Source organism: Talpa occidentalis, unplaced genomic scaffold, assembly GCF_014898055.3.
Source record: "Talpa occidentalis isolate TD23 unplaced genomic scaffold, MPIMG_talOcc4v2.1 talOcc4.9, whole genome shotgun sequence".
In the NCBI taxonomy this organism is placed as follows: domain Eukaryota; kingdom Metazoa; phylum Chordata; class Mammalia; order Eulipotyphla; family Talpidae; genus Talpa; species Talpa occidentalis.
Window position 1 is genome coordinate 5,489,012 of NW_023605305.1, and position 22,854 is coordinate 5,511,865.

At 50.3% G+C, this 22,854-nt stretch overlaps 1 protein-coding gene across 1 annotated transcript in view; it reads right to left on the reverse strand.

Annotated features, from left to right (window-relative positions):
* The window catches only part of MTOR (mechanistic target of rapamycin kinase), a 111,839-nt gene that overhangs the window by 16,391 nt on the left and 72,594 nt on the right, over positions 1-22,854 (reverse strand). The window contains exons 31-45 of the mRNA XM_037499205.2: positions 17,849-17,949; positions 15,702-15,817; positions 14,531-14,608; positions 14,218-14,325; positions 11,588-11,713; positions 11,368-11,499; positions 6,496-6,611; positions 5,647-5,764; positions 3,503-3,748; positions 2,838-2,938; positions 1,781-1,877; positions 1,405-1,503; positions 989-1,111; positions 632-814; positions 134-268 (exon numbers count right to left, since the gene is read on the reverse strand). Of these exons, the coding sequence (XP_037355102.1) occupies positions 134-268; positions 632-814; positions 989-1,111; positions 1,405-1,503; positions 1,781-1,877; positions 2,838-2,938; positions 3,503-3,748; positions 5,647-5,764; positions 6,496-6,611; positions 11,368-11,499; positions 11,588-11,713; positions 14,218-14,325; positions 14,531-14,608; positions 15,702-15,817; positions 17,849-17,949 (1,879 nt within the window). The remainder of the gene's footprint in view (positions 1-133; positions 269-631; positions 815-988; positions 1,112-1,404; positions 1,504-1,780; positions 1,878-2,837; positions 2,939-3,502; positions 3,749-5,646; positions 5,765-6,495; positions 6,612-11,367; positions 11,500-11,587; positions 11,714-14,217; positions 14,326-14,530; positions 14,609-15,701; positions 15,818-17,848; positions 17,950-22,854) is intronic.

Below are 22,854 nucleotides of genomic sequence, written 5' to 3' on the forward strand. Positions count from 1 at the left end.
TAATAGCAAGGGCTTGCCCCAGAGATTGCGGGTGCAAGTGCAACCAGGTGCTCTGGGACTAGTTACAACACTCACAGGCCATCAGCCAGAAAGGGCTGTGAGGACGCCAGCTGGCTGGAACTGAAGATCCTACCTGAGGCAGCTGCTTTGAGATGCGTCTGAACACGTGGTAATAGAGGTCCCAGGCCTGGGTGAGGTCCTTGACGTTCCCTGACTTCATGTACTTCCTGCACCACTCTTGGGCCTCCATTAAGTCCCGACCATATGCCTGAGGGACGGCAGAGAAGACTACACGTGGTCGAGGTGTCGACTCAACCACAAGGCCAAACCCCCAAGCCGACACAGAGCTCTCTGGGATCAGACAGCAAGACTGGGCCCCGGAAGCTGTCAGCTCCCAGCCTGTGGCCCCGGCCTCAGGCCAGCTGTTGAGTAAAGCAGGGCAGAGAGAGGAGATGCCCTTGTGGGTCTCCAGTTAGTCTCAGGAGGGGTCTCGTATCTTAACGACAAACTTCTGGTGTCTCAACAGCCTGTGACCCCGTCGGAGTATATTTTACATAAGTCGGGAGAGAAGTGGAGAGAAAGGAGTCTGTGAGGATCCTGAGTCATGTCATTTTGGCTTTTTATCCTGTACCTGGTTAAAGGATGTCTCCTTCAGAGTCTGGGGACCTCGTTCCATCATGGCATGCAGGGGTTCCAGCACCTCAAACATGCCCTTCACATTCCTCTCCCCAAAGTACAAACGTGAGGCTTCTTCCAGGCCTTCGTGCCACATCTCGTGCCAGAGGATGGCCACTCGGATCAGCTCCTCGCTCACCTGGATGAAGGGGAGGAGAGGCACCGAGGGGATGTTCAACTCAAAGGCCTACGGGAGGACAGCAGGCCCTCTGGCAGCCAGAGGGCGTATGCAGCACTGTCGTGAGCAAGAAAAGCCACCCCAATCGTGGCTCAGGCGCGGCGACCGGGAGCTCCCGCCCCGGCTCTGACTCACCATCATGGCCTGCTGCACCAGGGTGTTGCTGTGCTCGCACATGTTCTTCAGAATCTTGTTGGCAGCGTTGTGACGGGCAGTGGTGGTAGACTTAGAAGCCACGGTCAGGGGGTAGATGAGGGCCTGAAGCAAGCAAGATGAGGGGAGACATTTGTGAACGAGCATAAAAGGAGCCCGATGCCGACTTTATGGAGGATGAGCAGAAGAGGAGCAGGACACTGGTTCTCATCTGAGTCGCCCAGGAGGGGCTACTCAGTGCGGGGCTCTTTCTTCAGGAGGGCGCCTGGGCCAATGTGCCTGCCAGCTGGCACACCTGCTCCCAGGTGCTGTGCCGGGTCTGGAGCAGCTTTAGGGAAGGCTGACTACCAAGCCAGGGTCAGCGGTTCTGTGAGAAAGTGCCGAGGGGCTGCACACACCTGAGGGTGGTAGCGACCGATGTCTGTGAGGAGCTGGTGAATGAGGCGTCCCACCAGGGGCCTGGGTGTGTCGATTCTCGCAATGAGCTGTGGGATGACCTGGCATTCAAGAAGACACAAAGTGTGGCACAAGACATGGAAACAACCCCTTTGTCCTTCCAGGCAATGACCAGAGCTGGTAGCCTGTTTTGGTAGATGCTGGGCTCTGAAATGATTAATTTTCTTCAGTTCTCCAAAAAAAAAATCTAAAGGAAAATGTGGATTCTTGACCTCGGGAGCAATCCCCTGCCTCACAGCACACAACACCTGCCACAGGCGCCGCTGACACCCCTGGACTCCACGGAGCCGACCAGCCTCCGTGACCAAGCAGCCTCACCTGCAGCCACGTGTCGATCTGGATGGCTTTCACCCCTTCCACTAAGGCTTCATTTACATCTGGCCAGTGACCATAATCAAACCACAAGGTGAGGACTCTGGAAAAGGAAGATGAGAGAGTCATGGGAAGTTTAGCTCCCCAGGCTCTGTCTGTTCTTCAATCTTAAGCTTCCTGAGAAGAGCTGGAAGCCTGGTCTTGTGAGCCCTCAGGGCGGGCAGGTGGTCATGGCTGCAGTACTCAACTAGCCAGGAGGATCAGCCCAGTGAAGGATGATTTATTTCACTCCGGGTAGAGCAGAAGGATTGCTACGTGTGAGCTCAGAAGTCTAACATGACACTGTGGGCAACCCACGGACAGAAAGAGTTGCCTGTAAAACAGCAGCTATAGGGCCTCCCTGGTGGCGCAGCGGTTGAGCGCTGGGTTGCGAAGCTGCCTGCAGCCTCTGAGGCACCGGTTCGATCCCCGGCTGCTCCCCTGCCACCAGAGGAGGATTCCACATGGTGCGCAGACCTCTCCTGCCGCCCGCTGCTCCCCTTAGCAGTGTACTTCGGTCCTTCTGCCTGCTCTGCTCCCGGCTCTGGCTCTGGTGAATTCTCTCACCCTCCCGCGCTTCTGACTGTACCCAGTGCATGTATAAACAAAACAAACAAACAAATAAAATAAATAAATAAATAAAACATGCCTCTATAAAAAAAAAAAAAAAAACAGCAGCTATAGGAATACTGGCAATTAGCTGCTGAGAGACCCTAGCCAAGGAGGAGGGGCAGCCCTTGTCACCTGTGGCCTCGGACAGGCTGGTGTAGGCTGTTGTTCAGGCCCCTCAAAGCAGCCTCTAAAAGCTGGAGGAACCTCAGCAACACTGCAAGAAACAGATGGGTTTCTCCTTCCCTGCATAACAAGCCTCACAGAGCCACAGAGTGTTCCTTCTCCATTAGCTTCACAGATTTCACCTGTGTGGATGGGGCCTGGTCGGCTGTTACTCTTGGACATACTGATGGAGTGGGGAGGCACAGAGGACTGTGTTCTGTCACTAACATGGCCGCTCCTTCGCTGATACCTGAGTGTGTCCTGGAGGTTGTTGCCTCGTGACAAGGAGATAGAACGGAAGAAGCCCTGGACGGCAGGGACGGTGTACATCAAGAGGGTTTTGGACAAATCCTGTTGGAACAAACATGAGTTAGTGACACTCTTGCCTCTGCTTTCTCATCTGTAAAATGGGTACAGCAGCAAACTACCGCACCTCCTTCGAAGGGTGCTTATTAGGATCCAATCAGTGTACTGGTACCTAGCACAAAGTAAGCGCTCAGTAAAAGGCAACCGTGACTTCCTGCACAGGGTTCTGGGTGGTAGCAAGAGGAGGTGGGGCTGGGGCATGAACATGCTCATGTCCAGGCCTGCCAGCTGCCCTGGCGCATGCTGCCCTCACAGCCCGGGAAAGTGGGCAGAAGGGGAAAGGCCAGGACACTGGACCTGGAGGTGCAGGGTGTTAGGACCGTGAGCTCATCCGCAGGGGAAGCACAACAAGGAACTTTTTCAGCCTGGGAGCGGTGTCAGCCCTCCAGACATATAAATAACGTCCACGGAAACACCGTCTCCAACAACTCCGGAGGGCTGAGGGCAATACTTCCTCGCCTGGGAGCATGCCAGGTCCTGCAGGCCTGTTCCATTCCTCAGGGGGCCTGTGGCCAGGGTCAGTCTGCAATGGAGCAGGGAGGGAGGTACCTCTGTGACCTTCTTCTGCAGAGGAGATGGGGTGGGGCTGTTCTCGGTGCTCTCAGCCTCACTCTCGCTGTTGCTGCCCTCGGTGCTGGTGGCTGTGGCTGTGGCTGCTGTGGTGGCAGCAGTGGTGGCGTTGGTGATGTTGGCCCCGCTGGCATGCCGCAGCTTCTTCTTCTCATCACGCGCTTGGTTCTGGTGTTTGTAGTGCAGCACTGCTTCAAAGTTCATCACTGCCCACGCGTGCCAGGCCTGGGTTGTGGAGAAGCAAGGGAGCCCCGACTGTGATCAACAGCAGGAGGAGACTCGGCTCGAGGGCTGAGGAGGGTGAGACCAACGCTGTGGAAGGGCGCTGTGACCACTCTTCTCAGAGTCAGAGAGCACAACAATCGCTATGAGAGGCTTGGGAAGGGGCATTTACCCAAGTCAACGTGATTCCTGTTTGGGGTGCACTGACCAAGCGCTGTGTGAGAGCTGAGGGAGTGGGGCCCAGGGGGAGAGCAAGTTCTGGTCCCGAGAGTCTAGTGGGGGGCTCACTCACACACCTAAAGACAGGCAGAGCATGACTAGGGTGGCAAGAGAAGACAGGGTGCTGGCGGGAAGGGGGCTGGGGGAGCACCAGAGAGGAGGGACTGGGGGAGCTCGAGGAGAGGGCAGTGGCTAGGACTTCCTGGAGTGAGGACAGGGGTGAAGATGCGGGCAGGGCACAGGAGACGAATGGCTCTTCCTGAAGCTTAGGGTACACACAGGAGAGCAGCGAGGGGACGGCTAGCCCAGCAGGCTGGGGGTCAGAGGACAAAGGAGCAGGCCTACTGGGCCAGGAAGGCCCATTTCACCCTGTAAGAAACAGAGCTTTACTGGATTTTAACAGTTCCCTTGACAGCAGCTTATGAAGTCGATCATCAAAGAGCACAGAGGTCCGGGGCAAAAGTCTTCTCTGGCGGTGACAGTGGGAAGGGGACATGGGAGGGAGCAGATGCAGGGGCATCAGGTGGAGCCAGTGCTCAGGGGCCCAGGAGGCTTTCGGTGCTTATTTGGACAAAGGAGAAGCTATTCACACCTGTATGGGCTGAGGCCTGTGGTCTTCATATTTGAGGTTCTCTTTTTTTTTTTTTTTAAATAGAGGCATGCTTTATTTATTTATTTGTTTGTTTGTTTTGTTTATATATGCACTGGGTACAGTCAGAAGCGTGGGAGGGTGAGAGAATCCACCAGAGCCAGAGCGGGGAGCAGAGCAGGCAGAAGGACCGAAGTACACTGCTGAGGGGAGCAGCGGGCGGCAGGAGAGGTCTGCGCGCCATGTGGGACCCTCCTCTGGTGGCCGGGGAGCAGCCGGGGATCGAACCAGCGCCACAGAGGCTGCAGGAAGCTTCGCAACCCAGCGCTCAACCGCTGCGCCACTGGGAAGGTCCTTGAGGTTTTCTTAATGTTACTTTTTTTTTTTTTAATTAAAGATTTATTTATGTATACAAGAACTGGGGGGTAGGCCAGAGGTACGGGGGGTGAGAGGATTCACCAGAGACAGATTTGAGTTTTGGTTCCAGGGACTAATTCAGTTTTAGCAAGCTAAAGAGATACTGGACAGAAATCAGTGACATCCGTTATATAAAGCAGCTATTACTGGGAGGTCCCTCAGAAACGATGTGAAAAGTGAGAATATGTGTTCTCACCAAAGTTGTATAGTTCCAGGAATCCCTCCTCTACTAGTCAGTCACATCTTTTATGCGTTTTCTATTTATCTTACTGAAAAGTTTCCTATGATAAAACAGGATGTTACTCAGAGCTTTCCAAGAAAAACAGAAAGTTAAGTGCTAAGATGAGGAGCAGGCAGGGATGGAAACGGGAAGGTAACCAGGAAGGAACAGATGACCCAAGGGAACATGCAGTTCCAGAGATGAGCCCCTGTCCACGGGCCCTAGGAAAACAAGCAACGGCTCCAGGACCACGCGTAGAATAACGTGTCACAAACACTTCTCGAGTTAAGGGCTTGCTCAATCCCTCTGGGTCACTTAAACTTGCAAGGGTCCTCGCAGGAATGCCCGCTTGGACTCACAGGAGCAGACCAGCACCCCTGAAGCCCCGTGGTCCAGCACCAGCAGGCAGGAGAGCCAGCCAGGCTGTGGGCTGTGGGCTCTCCCTCCCTGAGTTACCTTGTACCAGCTGCGGTCATGCTCGGTGGCGGCGCTGTAGTACTGCAGGACTTTGGGGATCGTGCTCTCGTTGATGCCCTGGAGGTTCAGCTGCCACTCTCCGAGTTTCAGGAAACATCTGAAAAGAGAGGACAAGCCCCCATGTTGCTCCCTCCTCAAAATAAAGTGAAGAATTATGATAGGGGAGCCCTAAAAGCGCCCCAATATTTACTCTTGCTCTCGGGAAGTAATAAGACAGAGCCGACAGAATTCTGAATCACATGGAAGGAAAGAGGTGGGCTTTCGGGACACACTGGCAAGGCCCACCTTTTCTTGACCTGTGTTTCGACATGAGCATAAACCAGACACCTGGCATAGGGCGGTCCGTAGGGACCTGTCTATGCCAAATGTCACTTTGTGGGCGAGAGCTGTTGACAGTAATCTTCCTCACTGAGTGCCATCTGACTTCTCCCCTGCCTTTCCTTCCTCATTTCTTTATGACGACAATCCCAAGAGTTAGCAGTGGTCACTGCTCGGCCCCAGGTACCGCTTACACGCCGAGTGCTGTATCCTCTCCATCCTCACGCCACCTCTGCCACCCTAGGAAATAGAAATCCTACCTTCTTTGCACACAATGAGCAGCAAGGCACATATCTAAAGCCACACATCCAACTGGCAGCATATCTGGCACTTGACAACGAGACTCCAACCCTGACAGCAGGAGGGGGACAGAAGGGAGTGTTGGGAAGTGGCGGAGGCTGTGGAGCGGCTCGATTTGATGGCTGCTTGGGACCCCCGCTGGAAACGGGGAGATGTAAGCAACCTGACGGGTTCCCTGGGCCGCTGAGGCTGAGGCAGGGCAGGGCTCACCGGGCCATGAGCTTGTGCAGCTCCTGCTTGTGCTGCTGGTCCTCGGTGGCGATGGCGTGCTGGGCCTGCTGCTGCACAGTCTGGACAAAGTGCTGCATGTGCTGGAAAGCGTCGATCTGTGCGGGGGGAAGAAGCATGGGAGCCACTGGGCATGCGGCCTGAGCTCATGGGGAAGAACCCGTTCATCTGATACGCGGGTCAGGCCCTCTCCAAACACCCTCAAATGTAGTTTCAGGACCCCAAAGGCCACAGGAATAGGACATGATGCTGGGAGATAATTGGAACTGTCAAGATGATTCATAATTTTTTTCGACTCAAGTTTTAGCTCTTCTTTTGCCAACCGCAATTATCAGTTTAATGGGTCCTGGAAAAGCTACTTGCCTGGTTACCTCAAACAATTCGTATGAAGCAATCAGACACAGCTGCTTATTTCACTATCGACATATTGCCCTGGGGGAAACTTCAGCTTCTGGCGAATTGTCTCAGGCTAGTGAGACTTTATGCATATATTTATTTTTTTAAAAGATTTATTTTTATTTGTTTATGTACGCAAGAACTGGGGTGTAGGCCAGAGGCGTGGGAGTGAGAGGATTCACCAGACACAGAGTGGGCAGCAGAAGAGTCGGATCCACTGAAATCCACTGCTGAGGGGAGCAGCAGACGAGACAGGAGAGGTCTGCTGCACCATGGGGGCCCCCTCCCTGGCTGGGGCTCAAACTCAGGAGGTAGTGCTGGGCCGTCAGGATGGTAGTGCTGAACCTTAACCCCTAAGCCATGAGGGAGGCCCCTAGTGAGACTTTAGCGGTTGTTTAAAACATTATGGTACCTTGGCTACTCCAGTGCAGCAAAAACTATAGTTTTAAAAAATCTGGTAGAATGCTTAGAACCCAAACAAGAACGCGGAGATGAGGAGAAGGTCCTCATGCACCCAAGTAGAAGATAGAGAGGACACTACAGATCTCTGGCTGAAGAGGGCAGCTTAGGAGCGAAATCTTCAGAGCAGCCTTCAGCACTCAGACCTACTTCCATTACAGGGTTTATACAGAACGAGCAGAGGGCACAGGAGCAGACAGTGCAACTAGAGAACACAAAGGCATGGAGTCAGAGACCTGAGGCCAAGTCATAAGCCATTTGTATAAGCCTCTGTGTCTGGACACACCAGCAACTTGATATATGGGGGCTATACTATATTTATTTTTTAAAAATATTTATTTATTTATGCACACAAGAGCTGGGGCATAGGCCAGAGATGCGGGGGGTGAGAGGATCTACCAGAGACAGAGTGGGGAACAGAACAGGCAGATTGACTGAAACACACTGCTGAGGGGATCAGCGGGGAGACAGGAGAAGTCTGCCTCGTAATGTGGGCTTCTCCCTGGCCGGCCGGGGATCGAACTCATGCTGCAGAGGCTGTGGATTGCTTTATAGTGCGGTGCTTAACCCCTTGCGCCACCAGGGAGGCCCCTACTATATTTAAAGTGCTTCGAGGTGAAGCCTTACAATCATCAAAGACTCAAATGAAAAATAAACAGTGACATATAAACCCACTGATACAGAGAGGGGTAATGGTGTGTTGGAGAATGTGAAAAAGGTTATGTATTCTTTGTTGCAGAAGAAGGGGGGTAGATCAACCCTTCCAATAAATCTGAATGGTCTGCTCAAAGTAAATTATGTAAGAATGTTTTTTTGAATGGAAACAGGTCAGTGATGATGGTCTTCAAGGAACAAAAATCCACTGGCTTGGGGACCAGGACCTACCACAGAGACTTTTCAACATAAGGAATTAACTGGCACTAAGAGACAAGGCTTAGTGCAGAGCTGGAGTGATGGGACAATTTATCAGGCAGCTAATCCATGCATGAGGACAGGGCAGCCACACAGATGGCCCGGCAGTTGACAAGACACCTGTCCCCCTCAGACATCTGCCTTCAAAGCCCATTATTCACCATGGCTTTGAAAAATGAACTGTATTAGCATCCCCACCTGCAAAGTGATGAGCGTGCCTTTAGTTTTTCTTCCTGAGAACTACACTGACCAGACTTAAATCTGATTAAAAAGAAAAACAAAATGGATTGGGAGGCTGCATGAGAAAGATCCATCACCTCCGAGATGACTGGGAGCCAGCGTGGTGAGTGTGCATCAAGCAGCGGGACTGAGCGAGGGACTCTGAGGCCGCTGCTGTGCAATGCCATAAATTCCGTGCCACTGACAGTTCAGACATAGTTTAAACTCTTTTTGGGAGACACAACAAGGCACAGAACAGAAAATAAATCGCCCAAACTGGGGAAGCTGGGTGTCAGTTTGTATTTAAAGTTCAACGTTAAGTGTGTTAAGTTACCCAGTGTGGATATCCTTTTACCCTGGGGCATGGAGGCCACTTAATGACAAATGTTCTATTAAAAATGCCTTATTTTCTCCATCCCCAGGAAGTGAGGAGGGGGAAAATGATTTTTCTCTTTCACAGATGAAAGACTGCTCACTCTAGGAAGGGGCTTGACGTGGGTCCAGAGTTTAAGCTGCTCATGGTGTCGGCTCTGCACTCCTGGATGGTCTTGGGGCAGGAGTGGTGCTCTCAGCTCAGTGACATTTCTTGGAAGGACCAGTCTGGTCTATGTTCTGTGAAGTGATTTGTCTAGGAAAACCCTGTACTCACACCCACTGCCTGAGATCTTCCTGCAAAGTGGGGTCTGCTTTTCCCCAGACACATTGAGCTGCCTTATATAAGGCAGGGCATAGCCCTGGTTTATGGTAAAGGGAAGCAGAGCTCAGAGGAGGGGACTGCTCAACAGCACAATTACTGTTAAGTAATTAGTTTCTTTGGGCAGCTCCTGAGCTCGAGATGAGGTGCTATCTCTGCTCTGGTCTTGAAGTCCAAGTACCTATCTTTATTGTTATTATTGCACAGGCCAGAGGTACGGGGTGGGGGTGGTGAGAGGATTCATCAGAGACAGAGTGGGGAACCGAACAGGCAGACTGACTGAAGTACACTGCTGAGGGGAGCAGCGGGGAGACAGGAGAGGTTTGCCTTGCAATGTGGGCTGCTCCCTGGCCGTCCAAGGATCAAATTCGTGCTGCAGAGGCTGCAGATTGCTTCATAGTGCGGTGCTTAACCCCTTGCGCCACCAGGGAGTCCCTTTATTATTACTATTGTTAAAAGATTTATTTATTTATGCATGCAAGAGCTGGGGCATAGGTCAGAGATGCAGGGGGTGAGAGGATTCACCATAGACAGAATGGAGAACAGAACAGGCAGATATACTGAAGTACACTGCTGAGGGGAGCAATGGGCGAGCCAAGAGAGGTCTGCCTCGCCATGTGGATTGCTCCCTGGCTGGCCAGGGATGGAACTTGTGCTGCAGAGGCTGTGGATTGCTTCATAGTGCAGTGCTTAACCCCTTGCGCCACCAGGGAGGACCTATTATTATTTTTTTAAAGATTTATTTATGCATATAAGAACTGGCCTACACCAGAGGTGCAGGGGGTGAGAGGATTCACCAGAGACAGCGTGGGGAGCAGAACAGGCAAATCTACTGAAATCCACTGCTGAGGGGAGCAGCGGGGAGACAGGAGAGGTCTGCTGCGCCATGTGGGTCAGCTCCCTGGCCGGGGACTGAACCCAGGCCACAGTGATAGCTTCAGCGCTGAGACTTTTAAACCCTGTGCCACCAGGGAGGCCCCCGAGTACTGAGCTTTAAAAAGGTCTCTACATTTTTAATCCATATCGTTTCCCACCAGAATTCGGGCTCCTAAGAAAAGGCTATACTTGGTGAAAGAACCTATTCCTTGGTTGAGATTAGCTAAAAGCCTGCCTTTAGTAAGATGATCAGAGACACAGAGGCTCAAAGGAAGGAAACCATACTATTTTCAGATCTAGCACTTTCTGTTTTTCTCATTCTCCTGGAGGAAGATCAGGCTTTGAATCAACTGCTCTGGCCTGGGAAGATCATAGACTAAAACAGAACAAAACCTAACACTCCCAAAACACAAGGAAAGAAAACCCTAAGACTGCATACCTGGGGAAGGAAACTCATGCCCTTGCTACTGAGGTGAAGCCTGAAGACCGCGGGCTTGGGCTGCTGACCCACCGGGGGTGGCATTCTCAGTCCTAGTCAGCCACCAACAAAAGAAGCGCATCCTAGACGCAGAGCCAGGGAGTCCTGAGCAGCCAGTGCAGACACAACTGCTGCTCTGTCATTTGTTCCCGGGCCATGGCACCAGGGCCCGCAGGGAGAGCAGAGAGCTGGGGTTCCCACCTTTGTGTGGTGAGAAGCACAATGGAAGAGCCAAGGCTGTGCTGATGTTGCCTCCAGGCCTACTTGGCGTTAATCAGCACCACCCTCCAGGGAGGCTGTTCGAAAAAGTAAAATAGTGCTCCCCTCACCTCACCTCCTATTTATTTCCCAAAGATCTGCCTGTAAATAAAGTGACAGGAAGTCTGCACCAGCTTCAAGATGATTTTCCCTACGGATGTCAGTGTGACATCTGGTGTGGTAGCTTTTAAACCCCAAATGATGACAGGAAAGGAGACGAGAAGACTGAAAAAGTCTAAGTGGTCTTGTGAAAGTTCGAGTCTGCGTTCTCACAATAAACTTTGTAAAAATTTTTGACTGAGCAGTCCTTCTCTTAGGGGGCGGAAACTGTGCCTTTTCTGCTGCTAACAAGATGCCTGTGACGAGACTCACTACAATTATCAACAGTAAACAGGGCTCTCTGTGAATGTGATTCCCTTTCTGAAATCAGGCCCTACAGCTTTCTTTCAGGGGCAAACTCCCCGAGGGGTGGTATGGACGCTCTGCGCTCAGTCTTGCAGAGGCAGGGAGAGGCAGGTAATGAACTTCCTGAGAAGTGGGTCTACCGCTGGAGGGAACAGACCTTGCGTGCGCTCTTCCACATGTTCTTCATGTAGGCGTAGGTCACCTGGGGGTGGACGGTTGGCAGCGGATGGTCAAGTTGCCGAGATGGATCCACTCCCAGGAGCAGCACTAAAGTTTTATGAGCAAGAGCCTTAAAAACGAGAAGTGGGAATTACCAAGAGAATAAACCAGGGGTGCACCCCCCCCCCCCGCCCAGGCCCCGGGGGTGGGCTCCTCACCAGCCTGCCACTCTTGCCGCACAGGCTTGCATACTTGAGCCAGGTCCTCATGTCCTCATGAGGGCTGACCACAAGGGACCGCACCATGAGGATTTTCTGCCAGTCTTCCACAATCCGCTGGCAGCCCTGGAACATTCCGAAGAGATGGTCAGATATGGCCTCTGCTGTAGCTTAACCCCAACAAGCAACAGCAAAACCCACCCTGAGACAATAAATTTTTACCACCTCAACTTTCTCAAGTGAAGGGTACTGTGAATGAAACACCTCAAGGAATTTCCCAAAATCTCAGAAGCAGGAGAGCATGGACTCTGGGGAGCAAATCTTGGCTCTGCCAATTACCATCTGACTTTGGTCAGTCACTTACTGTGACTGATCTATGAAATGGGACAAAAACAGGACTCACTTCATAGGGCTATAGGGAGGGGTAAATGAATCACTTAATTTATTTTCTGGATTTTTAGCTGTAATTTTTCTGCTGCAGTCTCTCTGGTTAAAGATGACTATCATTGACAAAAATCAAATTTAAAATGTAGCACTCAAAATTCAAAGCAATTATGTCTAAAAGTTTAAATATATTTTCCAATGATGCTATTTGTGAGTTTATATTTCTGAAGTTATTAAAGTCTAAACTTGGGAGTAATTCTACTTGCCTTGTCTAGATGCTTTCCTCTTATTTTTTATTTGTCTCAGATCAAAAATTGCATGGAGACGAGGAAGTGTTTCGTTCACACATATACAGAGGTCAGACTCCAAGACCCAGCCCCAGGGGGAGATGGGTATCTGAGATCCTCCACTTCACTGGTAAATTCTTTGAAACCAAAAGAGCTGCCCTGTGAGAAGGCAAGTCTGGAAGTCTAGCAACAATGGCCGCGGGCTTTCAAATGTGACAGGACACAGACTGAGCCTGAATGAAGAACCGAATGTGGAGAAAACCGATGCAAGTAAGGCCGGCCTCTCCAACTGCCCCCAGGATGCTGGTTGGGCCTTCAACGTAAAGGACTTGGCCACACACCAGCTGCCACAGCCCAGGCAGTTCACTGTGTGTTCTGACCGCAAGCCACCCACTCCTGCCAAGATCCTACCACACGTTAATGCTTTATTTTCAGGCGTTGACCATATCTTTCCATCCCATCAAGTGACAACAGGGATTTGGAAAGTTAGAAAAACAGAAAAAAAGTACACTGAGTGACTGTTTTGGTGTCTTCTCACCATTACTAGTCTCTCCCAGATGCTGAAGTGATTTGGACCCGTGTCAGCCAAAAAACATACTGCTGTCTCAAGGGAGAGCACGAAGGCTAGATGCTGACAGCATCTTGGACATAGTCAAGTCGGACATGGGTCTCCCCTCCCTGCCCAATATGCCCTCACCCCACCTTGCACGTCTCTATCTGGGGAAGGTCTCCCTTGCTAGGGTGGCAGAGGACTCCTCAGAGCTCTGATCCAGAAACTGCACCCCACGACAGGCACTCAAAAGCTGGGGTGTGCGTTAGTGCTTTGTTGAATTCTTTTCTGGTGCTCAACAGACAATTTTCCATCACAACATTCACTGGGCATTCCAGGACTGCTAATAAAGTGTGGAGGAACTACGTGTGCTCGTTTCAGGGCCTAAACGGCTGCATTCACAGATGCTCCTGTGCCCGCTGCCCTGCCCTCTGAGGTGGAATGTGGCTTGAGTTTCTTAGACAGGAATTCAGCTTGGAGAGAAAAAGCTTTGTCACAGCCTACTGAAAAATCTGGAGTGCAAACCTGGATTGATCTGGAGATGGAATTTGGCACTGTGGATTCCCAAGGTGGGGATCGGGCCAGTAGGAAACATTACAATGGAGGTTGATGCTGATGAGCGGGGACAGGTGGTTTCTGGAGGGGACAGGCATCCTTGCTTTGCTGACGAGCGCCCCCCTCTTCCTAGTCAAGGAATGGGAGCACCGTCCTTTCCAAGGACACTTAAGAATGCTGACTCCCAGATGTGCAACAGACAGTGCCTCATGCTAAAATGATCAGAATATACATGGAAACACCGATGGAACACTGGTGAAGTATCCCTATGGGGAGAAAACTTCAGTGGAAAAATAATAGAATCACGACCAGGGGCTACGACATTGGGACGACAACCTGACGCAGGGTGCATGGCAGGCGCTGGTGAGAGAACACCAGGCAGGCCCTCCAAGGAGCGAGGTGCAGGGCCAGGAAGAGTGTCTAGCATGGATTTCGGGGTGGGCCACTACTGGCATCACTGAGGGAGGCTGAAAAGGCATGGGTCCTGGATCTATCCCCTGAAGTTCATATTTATTTAGTGTGGGATGTGGCCCAGGTATCAGGATTTCTGAAAGCTCTCCAAGCATTCTACTTTGCAGCGAAGGTTGCGAACCCCTGAGTTTGAGGTTAAGAATTTCAAGCATTCTTAACTGGTTATCACTGGTTATTGTTTATTGAAGATGCTTTCTTTTATTCCTAGAGAAGGGTAAAAGGAGGCTGAAAAATTGGTCATGTTCTCACAGCTAAGGGCAGAGGAAAATAGCCTTTGTTTTGCTTTGACTGCAAACCTAGCCTCTGTGTGGAGGCAGGAAGCACACGCTGGGCAAGAGTAGGGGAGGGAGAGGAGGGGTTACTGGGGCTCCCACCGGGCTCACCTGCAGCCTCTCCCACCAGATCTGGCGGATGATCTCACGTCGCTCAGGAACCAGTTTGTACTGGATCACCTCCTCCAGCTCGGAGAGCATATGGCAAGAAACCATGGCCTGACAGAATCAAATCACATTCCAACTTAATACTGCATGAGCAATCCAACAGTCAGAATTCATTTCAAGCATTCCTTCTGGTAACCAGGTACCTGCTGAGACCACACAGACATATTCCCAGCAGCCCGTGCGTCCTCAGTAGCCTACTCTAAAAAAAGAACCGAAACAGGCCTCTATGACAACACGCAGTGGATCCGTCACTCACCCCGTATGCCCGGCTGTAGCTCTCTCCTGCCATGGCGGTTAGCTCAGCGTCCAGCAGGTCCCGGGCTTTGTCGATACACTAGGAGAAAATGAGGAATCCCTAGAACTGAGCTGCGGACTTGGGACTCAGGGTGGTGCTGCTTTTTTCAGGCTTCCCAACAAGCTGCAGGAATTCACTGCCTCAGTTAAGTGCCAGGGATGAGAAAAATTCACTGAAGAAGGGACGAAGCCTTTCCCAGGTCTGAATGCTTAGGGGAGAGGATGATCCCATTTCTCAGAAGAGAGAGACATGCGTGACATCTGAGGTAAACATGTAAGATAGCGCCCCAAACCTTGGGTGCCAAGGGGAGTTGTGTGCTTGGAATCACTGAGTTCTCGCACCTCAGGGAGACAGCTGGGGGTCGGCCTTCTCTCTGCTTCCCCTGGCTGGGCCTGCTTGTGAAACAGACTGTGCAAGGCCGCCAGGGCTCCCGCTGGTCCTCTCTGGCTTCTAAGCACCTTGTCCTCTGCCGGACATTGGAGGAGGGATGGCTAGTCCTCTCCAGACCACCGGGGAGCCTTTGTGCTGTGACAGGGTGGCCCAGGCCTTGTTCTCTCCATGTAAGTGAATTAGAACCTTCTGTGCAGAACTTCTTTTTCAAATTTTTAAGGTTAATCACTGTGTCCTCATCCCTTGGGTGCTCAGGTCATTTACCCAAGGGCCTCATCCAAGAGAGTCTGGTTCCTGACAGGTGGGTGACTGCTACATCCTGTGGCCAGCAAAGATTCAAGGAAAGTGCTTGCTTCCCAAGAGATAATCAGAGTGTGGCAGCTGCACAGCCAGAAGCAGCTGGTTGTTTCTGCTGTGAGGGGGGATGGGGGTGGGGGGAACCTGCCTTCTGAATCTCCCTTCGGTGAAATGGACAGTTCCTCTCCACTACCAAATGCAAGGCAAGGTGGCAAGAAGGATGTGAGCCAGCTCCCAAAGCACTCTGTGGTGACTTCCGGAACTCAGCTGCACCTCTCAGAGTGGAAGTGGCCCTGGCTGACGTGCACTTCAGTCACGCTAACAAGCTCACAGAGCGAATACCTGAGCCGGAGTATACCAGCCCGGTCACACAGGCACCAGGTGCCTGGGGGCCACCACCAATGACCTTACTTTGCCAGATGGCCTGGGCACAGGGGCTGTTTACCTGTTGTGCCAAGGAGAAGAGGTCCTGATGGAGCGCCAGCACCGCCCTGTAGAACGCCCCGTCATGGGTGTCCCGAGGGATCATGCAGGTGTACTCCTCCATGCTGTCCCACTGACCTGCACGCGCAAAGAAGGAAGCATTAGAACAGTCAGCACCTCAAATAGCCCTGTCATCGTTACCTGCACTAAGCTTGGGGTTCAAACAAGACAAACTTGACAAACAAACAAGACAAACCTGCTGTATCAAAATCCTCTGTGCTCTATGGGGCTGAGTGAGCCAATTTAACAAAGCCACATCTGTCTTCAAACACAGGACTCATCCTGCCGCAGGGAGCACCATGAAAGTTGGGAGAAACTGTGACTGCAAAGCCAGCATGTCAAGGGGGGGTTAATGCAGCACCTCATTAACCTGGAGTGTGCGCGTGCAGATTTCTCCAGGTGAGAGGGAATAGCTTTCTTCCCTGCCAGTGGAGCACCTCACAGTTCACTGGTACCTTGGAAATTACATTTTCCACTCAACAACTGGAGACAGCCATTCCACAGACAGGGACGGGATTAGACAAGCAGTATGGTCTTCTCACTCTGGCAGTACCTTTGCCTCGGGGGGAGGAGATAAATATTTTAAGAGGCTCTGTTATAACAGAAAGAAGGGCCAGGTCATAGCCCAGTGGTCTCTGTCACAGCAGACTAGGGAAATGGCTGCATCCGGGAAGAGGTATTCACTTCCCTGGTGGGGTGAGTGTGAATCAAGTGCCAGGATTTCCAAGACCATCTGCAGAAGAAATATCAGCTTCATTAGCTGCAAACCGCAGGCTGTTGATTTTACAAGGCATTTTCCTGCCTTTCACTCCAGACCATTGGCTCATCCCTTCTCTCTGCCTCCAGGCAAAAGCAAATAGCAAATGATGACTCCTCAGGAAGCAATTTGTTTTTGAAAAACGTCTGGACCCAGCCCAGAGCTCATGAAAGGAGAGGATAGAAGCTCTGTGACTCAAGAGGGATAGAATGGCGGTGGAGGTTACGGTGGAGGTTACGTAACCTCCTCTGCACTCAGCAGGTGAAGCTTCTGTCCTGGGTCATCCTAGGGCCCCTCTCCCGTCTTATCAAGGACACCTTTGGACTAGACACTGCTACTCCTTCTCTGCTGGGGCCCACTGTCAGGTATCGACACATGTCTGTGGGGATTAACAGGAAATCTGCTCTAAAATACCGTGGGAGGGCCTCCCCAGTGGCGCAGTGGTTGAGCGCGGGGTTGCGAAGCTGCCCGCAGCCTCTGCAGCGCCGGTTCGATCCCTGGCTGCTCCCCGGCCACCGGAGGAGGGTCCCACATGGCGCGCAGACCTCTCCTGCCGCCCGCTGCTCCCCTCAGCAGTGCACTTCGGTCCTTCTGCCTGCTCTGCTCCCTGCTCTGGCTCTGGTGAATTCTCTCACCCTCCCGCGCTTCTGACTGTACCCAGTGCTTGTATAAATAAATTAAAATAAATCTTTAAAAAAAAAAAATAAAATAAAATACCGTGGGAATGAGAGTGAGGCGGGCAAGGGTTGGGCAGCAAGGAGGAGAATAGAAAAAACAAACCCATCAAAATGTTTATAATTGTTGGAGGTGGGGACGGGTATATGGGGGTTCCTTATACTATTTTTGTCACTTTCATATGTGTTAGGAAAGTTCTAAGATAAAGTTAAGAAATAAAAGGAGACAGACAGCTATCTTTTCTTTGCTCTTGCTTGGGACAAAGATATGATGGGTGGAGCTCCAGTAACCATTCTGGATCATGAGGTAGACTTGAAAATAGCGGCTCTAGGAAAAACAGAAATATGGAAAAAGGAGCCAGAATACCAGGGTGGGAAATTCTACCTCTAGATTTCCTTTTAAGAGAGAAAAACAAGACTGACTTAAGACAAACAAACCTCGCTAAGTATCTCCATTCGGATGCTTACTCACTGTTTTCCTTGGCTTCTCCATGAAAGCCATTTCTATTCCTAATAAGTTAGTTGAAAACATCAGGTAGAAAGGACAGATGGAAGAGACAGATGTGAACACAGACTTATGTAGAGCTGTCGCCTCTACCTGCAGCCACAAGTGGCCTACTTTTTAGGCATGAGCCTCCAGCCTCAATCTCCCCACCTTCCCTGTGGGGGATGCCTCACCTAAACCCCATGCAGCAGCAGCGGCCATCCGGGCCATCTTGGCTTGGGTCTCATCATTAACCAAGGTCCACTTTTCACAGCATTGCTGATGGAGCTGACCCCTGGAGGAAGAGATTATATACCTGGTTAACCAAAGTCATCTGCATAACCTATCCATCGTCCTCTCTAGTCCCTCAGGTTAGGGGGGGGGCAACCCTTTGAATTGGCATAAGAGGGGCCTGCCTTCATTAACTTGTCTGAGAGTTTATCAAAGACAGGAACTGTGTCGATGTGATGTGAAATGTCCTGAACATCTGGCCCCATTCATAAATATTACATAACTTCTGTTTTATGCCAATGAATGCTGGGCTCTGTCTCCTTGCCAGGCTTACAGGAAACACAACCTGAAGAGAGACATCCTGACATTTATTTTGTGTTCAAAGTCATAGGGCGAAGCAGCTTGTGAAACATGACAGAAATGGTTGCAGTCTGCAGTGAACCTTAAATGAAAATGATCTGCACAGAAAGGTCTACAATGGTCACACCTATTGGAAGTTCACATGCTGCTTACCCTCAGCGTAAGGACCAAAAGACTGAGGTGTGAAAGGTGCCCAACAGACTCCAGTGCACAGAGGGAGCAGAAGATCTCTCAAGATCAGAGACATTCTACTGACTATTCACACTGCTGACCTCAGGGCCTCCCTCATGGTGCAAGGGGTTAAGCACTGCACTATGAAGCAATCCACAGCTTCTGCAGCACGAGTTCGATCCCCAGCCGGCCAGAGAGCAACCCACGTGGCGTAGCAGACCTCTCCTGTCTCGCCTGCTACTCCCCTCAGCAGTGTGTTTCAGTCTGCCTGTTCTGCTCCCCACTCTGTCTCTGGTGAATTCTCACACCACTCCCACATTTCTGGCCTGTACCCCAGCTCTTGTATGCATAAATAAATCTTTAAAAAAACAAAACAAACAAACAAAAAAACAAACTGCTGACCTCCCAGGTCCCACTTCTGAATGACAGGAAGTAAAATGCGGGTGTGCGAGTATGAGCCCCTGCTGTTAGCTGACCTGAGCTAGGAGACTCGTCCTTCCTGCTTTGTGCAGAATGTCTTACTGAACTTGGCCTTGGGAGTGGAGTCGAGAGAAGAGGCACATTTCCCAGTGGCGTGGCTGCGGAGTCTCGCGGGACAGAAGCTGCACTGCAGAGAGGTGACAGGGGTAGATGAAGATACTGAAGGCAGCCAGTGCTGGTGGGACACAGGCTGGGTCTGGAGAAGCTAACTGGTGACCACGCACAGGAGAAAGGCTCAGAGCCATCATCCGGCATTTCCCTGTCTCTGGCACACGATCAAGAGAGCTGAATACACAGCCAAGATCAAAAAGAGGAAGAGAAGAGGCAGCTGCTCTGCCTGATGCACTTACTGACGCTCAGTGAGAGAAGTATAATGAACCCCATGTTTGTTTCCTGCCAAATACACCCAGCAACCTTCACAGGGCCTGCTTGGATCATCTGAGAGCAGAGATTCCCAAATTGTCAGGTGCATCAGAATCCCCAGAGGGATCCTTTGCGAAGATTGCTGGGTGCCTCTTTCTCCCCCGCAGCTTCTGACCCAGTAGAAAGTATACTTCTCACAAGTTTCTAGATGGTTCTGATGCTGTGGCCCAATGTCAGGTCTGAGAACCACCGCACAGAGCTCCTCTGGGCAGCACATTTTGCTGGGGTCCTGCCTGGAGGTGGGGGAGGTTACATGATCTCCAAAGGTTCCTTTCATCCCACGAATTCAAATGTTTACAGCTGGTGGCCACAGGCAAGTAGGCATCCCTCTGCTCCCTCAGGATCACCCATCAGAAATGGAGCACCACCCCTAGCAGCTCAAGGAACACATCGAGGGGTAGAGCAGTGCAGCGTCTGGACAGGCAGACCCTTGATGGTGGACAGGGGCCTTCGTGACTCTCCCCAGGATTTTGACTTTTGCACCTGATGCAGGAGCAAAAAGCTTAGAAAGTGTCATTTCATTTGGAACACCTAAGTAGTTTGCTGCCTATGATCTCACTCTTGAAGAATCTGCACTTCCAGACTCAGGAACAGTATGGGAAGTGGGTTTACTTAGGTTTGCTTTGGCTGGGTGGAGCTGGGCCATCTCTCCTATTAGCTTCCTGGAGGCAGGGGAGCTTGGGGAAAGGGCTGGGATCTTGGTTCACCCGTAACCCCGGATCATTCCCGATGCCAACTCTGGTGAACACCTGCCTCAGGCGTGTTCAGGATATATATTCAAAGGAAAAGCAATTTAGAAATTGCACTCTAAATAGAGCTGACTGAATAGGCCATTCCAGAAACCTGCATATGATCAGGCAAAGAATTCTGCTTCTTTCATGTCTTTGAAAAATCTCTTTTAGCCTGCTGCATTCTTTAAACCCCTTGGTCAGCATCACTGGCCACTTATACTTTACAGCTAATTATAAAGCTAGAATGAATCCAAGAGAACAGAAGTGGATAGTCAGGAGTCAGGAGCCCCAGCTCCTGAGCTCCTGGGCGCCCGCAGGCAGCGGTGTCGACTTCTATGAGACACTAAAGCATTTAGGAACTGAATGGAGTTGAATTAAGACTTTTTAAAATTTTTCTCTTAACAATACATGGTTGTTTGATAATCAAAAGTAGGAAAAAAATGATTTTGAAACAGTGTGGCTAACTCTTGTTAACATATTTTTCTTCTGCCTTAGATCAGTATTGTTTAATAGAAGTTTCTAGAGTTTGGAAGAGGAGTTCCGTACCTGCACCATGCCATATGGAGCCACTAGCCACACGGAACTACAGAACTTGTGAAATGTGGCTTATGTGACTGAATAATTAATTTCATTTAAATCAGAAACAGCCACATCTGGCTAGTGGCTACCGTATTGGACCGTGTAGTTGTAGATACTGTTGGGACACAAAAAAAATCCAGCTTTGTTTAGTACAAACTAATGAAGCAGATTTGATAAGCTATGCTTCCTCAATTTATTGAGGTGAATGAATATGGAAGGCTAATTATGGAATTAAATAATAACACCTGACTCTCCTTAAGGGATAAATCAGAAAAAACAATTTCAAGTCATTCTGAACTATTATCTGTATATATGTGACCTAACACCTAAAGCTAAATTCATTGACATTAAATGTTCATGCAGCTCGTGATGACATCTTTTACCTTGGGAATATAACAACTTTATATTAAGAAATTAAAATAATGATGATTTACTAGAAGAATATCTGTAATTAAGTACAGAAAGAATATGCATAACAAACTTTTTATGCCTTACTTCGATTTTTTGTGATAATATCCTTTGATCTTTTCAAAGTATAAGTTTTCTACGCAAATAAAAATTTACCTATATTAAACTATAATACAAGCCAACTATGTAAGTTTGTCTATATTAAACTGAGGTGTATTAAATGTTGCACGTCATAAAAAAGAGGCAGCACCTACAGAGACTGATACGCAAGAGTGGCCTAAACCTGCTAAGTAAAGACGACGAGGTGCACAGCAGCACAGAGTGAGCGAGCCCTGACTACGTGTCTGCTTGCACAGGCAGGGCTCGCCTCTGGACATCTGAATAAGAACCTGGTATCAGGGCCTTGATGTCAAGGATGGAGTGTGGGACGGGGGAAGACTTGCTTTCATATTTCTGTCCCCATTTGGCATGCTAAATTTTGTACCAGGTGCAAAATTAAAAGTAAAATATGAATACATGGATGTGGATTAAAAAACAACAGGGCCTCCCTGGTGGTGCAAAGGGTTAAGCACCACACTATGAAGCAATCTGCAGTCTCTGCAGCACGAGTTCGATCCCCGGGCAGCCAGGGAGCAACCCACATGGCACAGCAGACCTCTCTGTCTCACCCGCTGCTCCCCTCAGCACTGTATTTCAGTCAGTCTGCCTGTTCTGTTCCCCACTCTTGTCTCTGGTGAGTCCTCTCACCCCCCACCCCCACAGCTCTGGCCTGTACCCCAGTTCTTGTATGTATAAATAAATAAATCTTAAAAAAAAACCACAACAGTGTTGGGCTTCCCTGGTGGCGCAGTGGGTTGAGTGCAGTGCTGTGAAGCTGTCTGCAGCCTCTGCAGCGTGGGTTTGATTCCGGCCAGCCAGGGAGATATCCACATGGTGCGGTAGACCTCTCCTGCTTTGCCCACTGTTCCCCTCAGCAGTGTTTTCAGCCCGTTTGCCTGTTCTGCTCCACACTCTGTCTCTGGTGAATCCTCTCACCTTCCCACACCTCTGGCCTGTACCCTAGTTCTTGTATAAATAAAAATAATCTTTAAAAAAATTCAAAACAAAACAAAACAAAAATAACAGCCTTCAGTGACAGAGGTTACATCTGCAGGAACAAGTGCAAAGGCACAGGCCTGGGAGTTCTGTCTCCCCTAGATGGCTCTTTGGGAGGGCTGGCTTCAGGGGACCTTAGGCTTTGGGTTGATCTAGTCTTTGAGGAGCGCCGGGTTTTCCAGCATCACCTTCAGTCTTCCCCTCTCACACATCTAGTCAGTCTCCTGGACACCTCTGGATCCAGCCACTTCTCTCTGCCCCCACTGCCCTCACTCTGCCTTCTTGGCCACCATTATCTCTTGCCTAGGAAGGTCTCTGGGCCTGTCTTGTCTCCTGTCTGGTGTCCTTCCAATTTGCTATCTAATTTGCTCCTTACAAGAGTTACTTTTAGTGTGGAGGGAGCCCAACAGTCTACGGTCAAGGACTGCGTGCCGGTGCTTGGGTAGCGGGTGTGCTGTCCTGACAGAAGTGTTAACTGTGGAAGTGTTAACCTGTTTCCCTAAATCATGTACAGTGCTGTACACTAATGTTAACTCAAAAAACCCCACACTTTAATAATTTCTTTTTAAGTTATTTTTATAATGTAAACCCCAGTGAAGGCTTTCCAAACACTGGGATAGCCTCCCAGTAGCTCTTATGTTATTAAGTTCCAACTTCTACTCTGGTCTAAAAGTCCCCAATGATCTTGTCCTTCCTGCCTCTCCTGTCTCACCTTTCACCTC